This window comes from Sander vitreus, chromosome 9, assembly GCF_031162955.1.
Source record: "Sander vitreus isolate 19-12246 chromosome 9, sanVit1, whole genome shotgun sequence".
Classification (NCBI taxonomy): domain Eukaryota; kingdom Metazoa; phylum Chordata; class Actinopteri; order Perciformes; family Percidae; genus Sander; species Sander vitreus.
The window spans coordinates 22,903,326-22,912,995 of record NC_135863.1 but is presented as its reverse complement, the minus strand read 5'-3'; the positions used below and the strand labels follow the sequence as shown (position 1 = coordinate 22,912,995).

At 42.3% G+C, this 9,670-nt stretch overlaps 1 protein-coding gene across 1 annotated transcript; it reads right to left on the bottom strand.

The window, feature by feature from the left end:
* Positions 1–30: 30 nt before the first annotated feature.
* On the bottom strand, positions 31–9,670 carry LOC144523657 (uncharacterized). The gene is made up of 5 exons (XM_078259380.1): positions 9,378–9,670; positions 5,571–5,786; positions 3,597–4,151; positions 2,273–2,430; positions 31–1,818 (listed from the first exon to the last, which is right to left on the bottom strand). Exons 1-5 carry the CDS (start codon positions 9,445–9,447, stop codon positions 1,774–1,776), a joined length of 1,044 nt encoding a protein of 347 aa, XP_078115506.1. The 5' UTR covers positions 9,448–9,670; the 3' UTR covers positions 31–1,773.

Below are 9,670 nucleotides of genomic sequence, written 5' to 3'. Positions count from 1 at the left end.
TGTTAATAATTTAGATTGGAAATGCAGAGGGTGGTTTGAAAATACTTTTAATCATAAAACACCAACAGTCAATATTCCACATCTGGCAGCAAAGCCTCATTATGCATTCAGGATACTTACAATTGTTAACAGTAATATCAGAAATCTCAAGTGTATAATTTAGAACTGGATGGACAGATGGGTGACAAAAGGAAAAAACGTGGGTTCAAAACCTCAAACGAGGGAATAACTTTAGGTGTTTATCCCTCCAGTAGAGACTTATGTAATATTCAATGAAGCTCTCTGAAGACTCTCACTTTGTGGCCCAACGCATTACTAAGACATTTTATGCTGATTTCCCTTTAATTCGTCACCCATCTGTTATTCATGGCACATACAATAAACACAAGTACAAGCTCCAATTGATTTCTATCGACATGGGTTTTTCCTTTAATCTTGTATGTATCTCATTGCCACTCAGATTCTCCTGCACATTTGCAGAGCAAATACACAGCGAGGCTAATGCACAGCATAATCAACGGGATATTTGTGAACGTGTCTCGTGAGAGAACAAGGTGCTGTCAGGTCAGTCCATATAACATCTTCAATATGTTTGTATGTTTTGTGACTGGTGAACACGAAAGCAAGAACTAAGATGAAGAGTTTCATAAAGTTGTCTTTGCATGATGCAATCAGTAGTATTTACAACGCACAGGACAATGCCAGCTTTGTGTGGAAAGGCCATTGGCCAATTTTAGTCTGCAACTGTCATTGTATGAATGAGAGCCTAATGGTGAACACGCTCAAGGCTAGTGTTCAAACATGGGCAAGTCAGAGCGGCTCCCTGGCCCCGAGTGTGTTTAAATGGGTATCACACAAAGCCCTGGGAATGACTGGTAAATCTGGGAGTTAGTTGGTTTGAATGTATAAATACAGTATACAATAAGAGCTGTTCCTATACTGTGTAAGGCACTCTCTCCTGGACATGAAACTCCAGGAAAGAAACAAAAAAACACACACTGCACATATTGAAATCAGGCCAAGAGGCAGCAGGACCTTCAACACAGAAACAGAAAAAAAGAGAAAACACTTATATATCTCCTGCCATGCCTTCAAAAATCCACACATGCACTTTTAACAGTCTCACACACACACCTACAAACGCACACAATGCTATGCCTGCACTCCCGTATGCACGCAAAACTTTTTCTCATACACAAACATATTTGTCCATTTATTTCCACTGCTGAAAAAGTAAAGTGCAACTTTTTTTAACACTATAATCAGGCCATTTGTTATGTTCATTTCTTTTCTCTGGCCTCTTAGTCAGAGTGCCAGACCTTTTAACACTAACTGATAACAGAGAAATTAGAGTCTGGCGGGACAGTCTGAATCTGTGTCCAGGTGTGTTTCACACCTACCCTTTTCAACGCTAGGGAAATCCAAATATATTATACAACTCCCACACCCCAAAAGATGGGCTGAAAAATATTAAGCATACAGTATTCAACAGAGGCGTCGGCCTAATTTGTAATTACCGGCACCAAAATGGACTTTTGCAAAAACGACCCCAACATGGGCCATATCTTCATTGTCCATTGCAGCTTTAATCATGTCCTTTTTCCTACATGTCAGTGGGATCTAGGAAAATGGAAGCGATCCAGATGTTTGCTCACACCTACCCAGGATTCTTTCTGTTTGTTGCATATTAAGGAAGGTTTCGGCAACCGCTGCAGCGTCGGCCTGGATTCAAGGAGAGTATTTGATCGCCAACATTTTTCAGTCATGCCTCAATCAGTAGCTGTACATGGACAAGGGTGTGTCCTCCATCATATCGTCCTACACAATGGAAAAATGGAATAACACAACAAATTATACACAGCTATTATACATACTATATGCCAAGGCAAAGTGGTACCATATTCTAATATAGCATACACTTAAACTGATATACTTTTTTTAGTAGTTTAGTTGTTCTTTCTGTGCTGAGCTAACCAGCAACTGGCTGTAGCTTCATATTTACCATACAAATATGAGACAAGTTTCAATCTTCTTATCTAACTCTCTGCAGGAAAGGGAATGCACTTATTTGTCCATTATCCATTACTGTAAGTCTGTACTAAGCAAGGATCCTGCTCGAGAAGGATCAACCCAAACTTGAAAACCCAGAAGTTGTTCTGTTCTTGATCTTTAAATCATTATAATATTCAAGTACTGGTAACAGTATATCTGTGCACAACAATATCTGACTGAGTGAATATGAATGTTGCCTGGATGTCCTGGAGGTGCTCACCATAGGTAGGTCCTGCAGCCTGCGGAACTCTGGTCTGTTGTCTCTCTGGCGCAGTTTGAGGAAGAGGAGCAGAGTGATGATGACAGCGGTGATGATGAAGGCTGACACCAGGCCAGCCAGGAGGGGGTCTAATGTGGGAGAGTCATGGACCATCGTCGCTGGAACAAAAAAAACAGAGGAGATACTTGAGCAGGGCACGTTCCTCCTTTAACACGCTGTAGCCCAAGTAAACAAGCTGGCAATGCACCGTTAAAGATGGATTTCACTTTGATTCAACATGGTGCAAATACTGGAACTTTAGCTTCTTAAAAACTTGTTTAAAGCTGTGACTGGGACTGGATATAGACTCGACAGCAGCAGCATGTAGAACTTGAGTGTTCATCATGTAGCTCAGGAAAGAAATGTCAAACACAGGATGGCAATGTTAAGCTTTCCTGTACTTGAGCTCTCTGTTGAGCAAGTGAATTTATTCATAGGGCAATATTTTAAATACATTTGTATAATTAGAATCAAGCCGTTTATACAGTATGTGCATACACTACAATGCACTACCACACACTACAGTGTGTTTTAGTTTGCTTAAGGGTGCTGTTTAATCTCTAACATCATCACTCCTGACCTTTCTATGTTGATGTCTCTCTGTGTTTGTATAGTGTTTTGCGCAGGAAGAGTTTGTGTCTGCGTTTTTGGCTGTTCCTATTCCTGTATAAGGATGTTGCTATGGAAGACTATTTTGTAAATCCTCTGGTTGAAAGTAACAACAACCACAGAGCAGTGAATGCTCCCTGCTCCTCTGGCTAATGGAAAGAGGCGAGGTGCCAAGCGTGGACTAATAAAACCACACGGAGTGAGAGAAGCAGAGAGAATTTTATATTTCAACTGTATCCAACTGAGAAGAGTTGATCAGGTTTTGCTTCTTTTGTGATGACATCCTGGTAAAAGTCCTCCTAAGAAGGAGTACAGATAGAGAAACATACCGTAGATATATACATCATTTGGATGACAGACAGAGGGGGAGAGAGACAGAAAAAGAAAGAAAACAAAGCATGCTTGAGGCCTCGAGTCCCATGACTGCCTCTGACTCTTCCCAAACAGAGCCATAATTGTGGAGTGCTTGGTGGTGACAGTGCTTGTAGAAGATGTAGACAGAAGGAGGGGGGGAGGCGGTGTGTGTGTGTGTGCGTGTGTGTAGAGGCTTGTGTTGGAAAACAAAAAAACAGTGTCGCCTTTGTCGTTAAGACAATTTACTTCTGGCTCTGTCAATATCCAGGCATGACAAATTCCTACACCAACACAGGAGACAAACAACATATCTTGCACTTACGGTCTCCCCCAACGTTGAGCTGGGAGGGGGTGTCAGCACGGGGATTGGCCTGCGCGGAGGGGCTGCTCGGCGGGTTGATGGTGGACTTTAGGTGGGCTTCGCTGGAGGTCTCAGGATGTCCGTCGGACTGCGGAGTGTGTTGTGGAGATGTCAGCGTCGGCGACTCAGAATTTGGGGGCTTTTGAGAGGAGCTGGTGCTGGATGTTGAACTGGACTGGGCGATGACAGTAGTGGTGGTAGTGTCAGGCTTTGGCGGCTCAGACGTTGGGACAGGAGTGGATGAGTGTGTTTCGTTGTGAGTGGGCTGGTTTGATGGTGTAGCGGAGTCAGGTGGAAGTGCAGCAGGATGTGTCGTGGGTGCCGTGGTGGTCGGTGTGTCCACAGTGGTAGGGTGAGTTGTGTGTGTGGGGCCGGTGGTGGTGGGGGTAAGGGGGGTGTCAGTGGCCGGGGCTTGGCTCTCAGAAGGAGGGACTGAAGGCTGTATAGTCGACTGATCTGTTAAGTTCGCGTTTGATTTAGGAAGGGCAGCCTCTGAGGGAGAATCCATCTTGGTATCTACACAAAGAGAAAGACAACATAAATATAAAAATACTGTAGTGTGTAGCTGGGTTGGATCAGTGGTAGAGCAGGCGCACATATACTGAGAGGTTTATGCCTCAACGCAGAGGTCCAGAGTTCAAATCCGACCTCTGATAATTTCCTGCATGTCTTCCCCCTCTTTCTCACCTCGCTGTCCTGTCAAAAGTTAAAGGTGGAAAAGCCCAAACAAATAATCTTTAAAAAAAAATACTGTAGCGACACTTTGCAATGAGGTTTCTGCCATGCTAATCAGCAAGCTAACATGAGCCTGCTGAACAGTGTTTTGTATGCATGTGAAGTTTGTGGAAGTGCCTGCCTGACAGCAGAAGGGTCAGTTCACCTAAATTACAAATAAACACATTCTCACTTCTGGTGGTATCTAGCCATGCAGATCATATTGGTTGTATTAGTCCAGGTTAGGGTTATTCCTCTTTCTGATTTCTGATTTCTGCCTCCACGCCAATACAACGGAGAACATTGAAAAATTACACTGGAACTTCTTTCTACCCAAGAAATAGTCCCTATGAAAACTGTTGCTTCTATTTCCTTTGGATTATTAGTAAAAGGGCCATTTTGTCTGGAAACAGATGGCTTCATGGATGGCAGTGTTTGTTGGAAATATCTCAACAACTTCTAGATGGATAGCCATGACATTTTGTACATTTATGGTCCCCAGAGGATACATTTGAATGCCTTTGGGGATCCCCTGACTTGCTCTAGCACCCCCATGAGGTTGACATAGTCTCAACAGCTATTGGATGGCTTGCCATATATGTTCAGCACACATATCTTTCCATCAGGATGAATTGTAATAACTTTGGTGATCCCCTGACTTTTCATTAGCGTTTAGCTGAAAGCACCACAGAGCCGCTAGCGTGGCTGCAGACTAATGTTAAAGTGTAACTATCAATGCTGTGGGCACCACAAATATAAATCAATTCACCTCAACTGTATTTGGTGGAGGCAAGAAACTAAAAGTTAAACAGTACTCTTATATGAACGTCTCCATCTCCACACACAAAATAAACTAAAAGTGCCTAAAAAATGGTGTGGTACTGGTGTGTGTGTATGTGTGTGTGTTGGGGGGGGGGGTGTATTTCACTTCTACCGTTCTCATCCCCTTGTGAAAAGTCACACAGCATTTAATCACTTCTCTCCTCAACACCAACCTGAACTCAGTGGCCCACTTTTGGACGTGGAAAACCGAGATAAGAGATAAGGACTTTGTTAAATATAGCTCCTAAACTCTGAGCCACCTGCTGCTGGGCTCCCTATTAAATTATTCTTACTGTAAGTGGACCACACCCCATTGTTGACTAGTCAAGTAACTCATTCACATCAGTTTTCTTACAGTGAATAACACAGGATTGTAAGATTATGGAGTTACACAGTTACCATTAACTCTCTTTGGTTCGGGTGTCACAGAGATGGTTTCCCCTTTTGTAGTCGTGTTGCTGCTCAAACGGCTGGTGCCTCTTGAACTTGGATTGGAAAGTGTGGTAGAACTGATGGGGTCCACGGTAGAACCAGGTACAGACTCTGGAGCCATCGGAGCCGCCTCACCACCAGAAGCACTTTTTGGAGCAGAGGAGGAAGCAGCATGGTCGTCATCTGATGAGGAGAGTCCAATGTGGATAATGGTCAGTGTCTGGTCATGTCCTCAGAGTCTTTAACAGCTTGTTTGCTTATTATTCCAAGCAAACATGGGACAACAGACTGTGTGCACACTCCAATCAATTTAGAGTATATCAGTCAGCAAAGGCCACTGTTTACTGTATCTAAACAATTATTAAAACTGAAAAATGTCCAGCAAAGCAGTGCAGCACTTTTAGAGTCACATGCTCAGTACACCCGTAGTCGTCTATCGATCAGTGAGCAGCTTCATTGGAGCAAACAGGAGTTTAGTGTTTTGCTAAAGTGTTGGACAAGAAGATAACGTGTCATATTTACTTTGCAAATCCTGATGTTCTTTTGCGTCATGAGCTAAATGCGGTGGCCCGTGACTTTGTGACACTTCAAAATGAAGCTGCTCTGGGCCTTTGAGTTGTGAGCATGTTGTTAGAGGCCTGAAAACTACCCTGAGTTCCACTATTTAAGAAATGAACGGGGAAAATTTGTGTTGCAAAAATATGCTTATGCTTATTTCCTATCTTGTTAATCATGCCATCACTCCTCGGATTTCTCTTAAGACCTCCTGGGGGACCTGACCCCCAGGTTGGGAGTCACTGAATGGATACTGAGAATTGCAATAAAACGCAGTCACATTACTGTAAACTATAATGTCAGAGTACTGAGCAAACAAATAAGGGCTGACTTTTACTTTGACTTTGCGTGACATCTAGTACAGCCCTGATAAGACGTGAGGAACCTTTGGTTTTTTGCCATAATATCCTTTTACTGTAACAAAGACCTTCAATCTCGCTCTCTCGCCCTCTCTCTCTTCCCGCTTTGGTCTTGATATCTTTAGCTCTGCGGTCTAAGTCTTCATTTCTGTTTCAACCTGCTGCTCCCCTTTGATAAAGACCAGAGCACTGTTGTAATGTAATGTCATTACCGTTCAGTAACACACTGCCATGATGGCTTTCATTACCTCCATAATCACTCACTTCAGAGAGAGACCTGTTTGAACTCTAAACGATAAAAAAGACACACTATGCGTTGTATAATACTGGCCTTGTTCCCTCACTTTAGCTACATTAAACATGCGTAGGTCAAACGCTGGATTAGTATGTTGCACATATGTGTGTGTGTGTGTGTGTGTGTGTGTGTGTGTGTGTGTGTGTGTGTGTGCGTGCGTGCGTGTGCAGAGTAGATTTATAAAGAGACCCACTGTTTCCACTGTTGCACACTCCTCTCACCACAAGATATTACAGGCTCTTACTTTCCAGGCCAATTCAGCATATACCTGGGGGAAGTAGCTCATGCTCACTTCTTGAACCCTGCCAGTAAGAGGAACAGCCAACCGTTTCTCTGCAGGCTGACGTCTTCCGCTTCAACACTCAATGCCGGATGTGCCTATCAGTAATACCTTCGGTGTGAAAGCCACCTAACTGCAACTGTAAAATCCCATAAGCCCTGGTTTCACTGCGCGTGATTGAAAACGCTGAAGACAGCTCCGTGCACACTGTCCTTGGCCTTTTTTTATTTTTTTATTTCAGATGTTTACTACCAACTGTTGTGTGACCTCTCAAGCTGCATGTCATGTCTCTAGGCTCTCATCTTCTTTTCCGGTCATAGGTTTTATTATGCTACACGTCAGAGCCTAAATTCATTATAGTTAATTATGTTATTTATGGTGTCATGCACATACCCAGTAGACGTGGACAGCAGACGTGGACTCAAAGACACAAAAATTACTGTACATTTGTTAGAAAAGAACATAACTAATTACATATAACATTATAACATTGCATTGCGAACAAAGAACCAATTTATTTTAAAATCATCCAACCAGAATAACTTATTAGAAATAAACTTTAAGGTGTCGTCTTTAAATTGTTATATAACCTGATGATGAAACATGAAATGGGCTCCATCTTCAAAAAATAACAGACATAATGAGTCAATAAATAACTGAGTTTGGACTTTTTATTATAAATGTATTATATGTATATTATTGCATAGGTCATAACTGGAATCTTTTTTGTTTTTAATAATTGTTTCCACATTTTATGCACTGTAATAAATACTGTGTTAAAACATTTTTATCTAGGTTACTGAAGATTTGCAGTTAGTTAGATAACTTCTAGAAGAATTAAAAATGTGATTGATTAGTTAGAAAGGCGGCCGGCTAAGTTATAAGAGAAACAAAAAAGGGTTTTGACCGTATAACATGTAAGAACAGAGAAAGATTGGATATATTTTTTTAAATGTTCTTTGCAAAGAAAAGCTCAGAGGGATTTCTTTTTCTGTACAGAAATTATAAGATGTTAAGATGGTCAAGAGAATTAATGTATATTTGAATACAAGACAAAAGTGCTCCCTGACTTACATCCTGGGTTTTCATTTCATCTCTATACTGAATATGCAAATACAGCCCCATACAATCAATTTACTTGATAAAGTCCGACGGCATTGCACTGCTTTAAAGTCTGTTCATAACGTCTACACACTGTACTACAGTGGCAAGCCAATTAGCATGAACCCAGTACAATGACAGTGTGCTGCTGCACATAGTTAGAGGTGTCATTTATCACAATGTACGTCCCTTCTCATTTACAGCCAATAAATGTCCTCCGGTGGAGCCAAGCTGTTTTCTATTCATTTGTATTTCAACTGCAGGAGCTGATGGGACAATTCTGCCCAATAAAATCTTTTCAAATGTCAATAGTCTCATTTTCCTTTTATGTGAGAGGCACTGATGGAGAAAAAGAGAAGCGATAGGAGGAGGACAGAAAGTGTTATGAACAGGTAGGACAGAGAAGTGGAAGGTGGGTAAGAGTGAAATACAGGATGTGGGGTGTGTGAGAGGAGTGTGAATGTAATGCAAGCAGAAAGAGGAAGAAGCAGGGAGGGGGATGGAGGAAGGGATGTGAAAGATAAAGTGTGAGGCTGTTAAAACAAATAGAAAATGTAGATGATGCTGTGACGGGACGCCTGGATAGCTCACCTGGTAGAGCATGCACCCCATGTCCAAAGGCTCAGTCCTTGTCACAGTGGCTGTGGGTTCAACACCAACCCTTTGCTGCATGTCATACCCTCTCTCTCTCTCTCTCTCTCAATTTTCACATCTTCCCCTGTCCTATATAATAAAGGCCTAAAATCTTTAAAATAAATAAATAAAACTGTGATTTGAAACAAAGCCAGTATGACTATATAACTGAAACATATTAACTGGAGGTGGGAGATTTCGTCTGCCTCTTACCTCAAGTAGGGTTTAAAGAAAACACACACAGAAGGAACGAAAATGTTCACGCTCAACAACTGAACAACTGTCTCTTTATGGTGTAAGTAAGTAGACTTCATACTGTGAGCTCTGTCAGTTAAAATCTCAGGTGCCTGGAGGCAGGTGAGATTGGTGTGTGTGTGTGTGTGTGTGTGTGTGTGTGTGTGTGTGTGTGTGTGTGTGTGTGTGTGTGAGTGTGTGCGTGTGTGTGTGTGTGTGTGTGTGTATGGGGGGTCAATTACTCAAACTGGAAACCGGAAAACAACCCAAAGTCAAGCGATTAAATAAAATGATAATAAAATTTAAAAAAGACCTACTATGATCAGCGGATCCCGAGTTAATGAGCAGCAGCGCACAAAGCGCAATCCACACTTTGGTCCCCATCATCTCTGTCCTCTGGCTACACAGTAAGAAGATTACCAAAACAAAATCTCGTCTCTTCTTGGACTCTCCTTTCTCCCTCGTTCACCGTCCGATCCCAGACTTTAAGGAAAGGTAGTTTCAAAACAATCCCAGGCAGCATAGGCTACTGTACAACCCAATGCAGACAGCAGCTCTGCCAGTGTGTGCGTGGCTGGACTGAAGGAGGAGTGTGCTCTCTCTCTCTCTC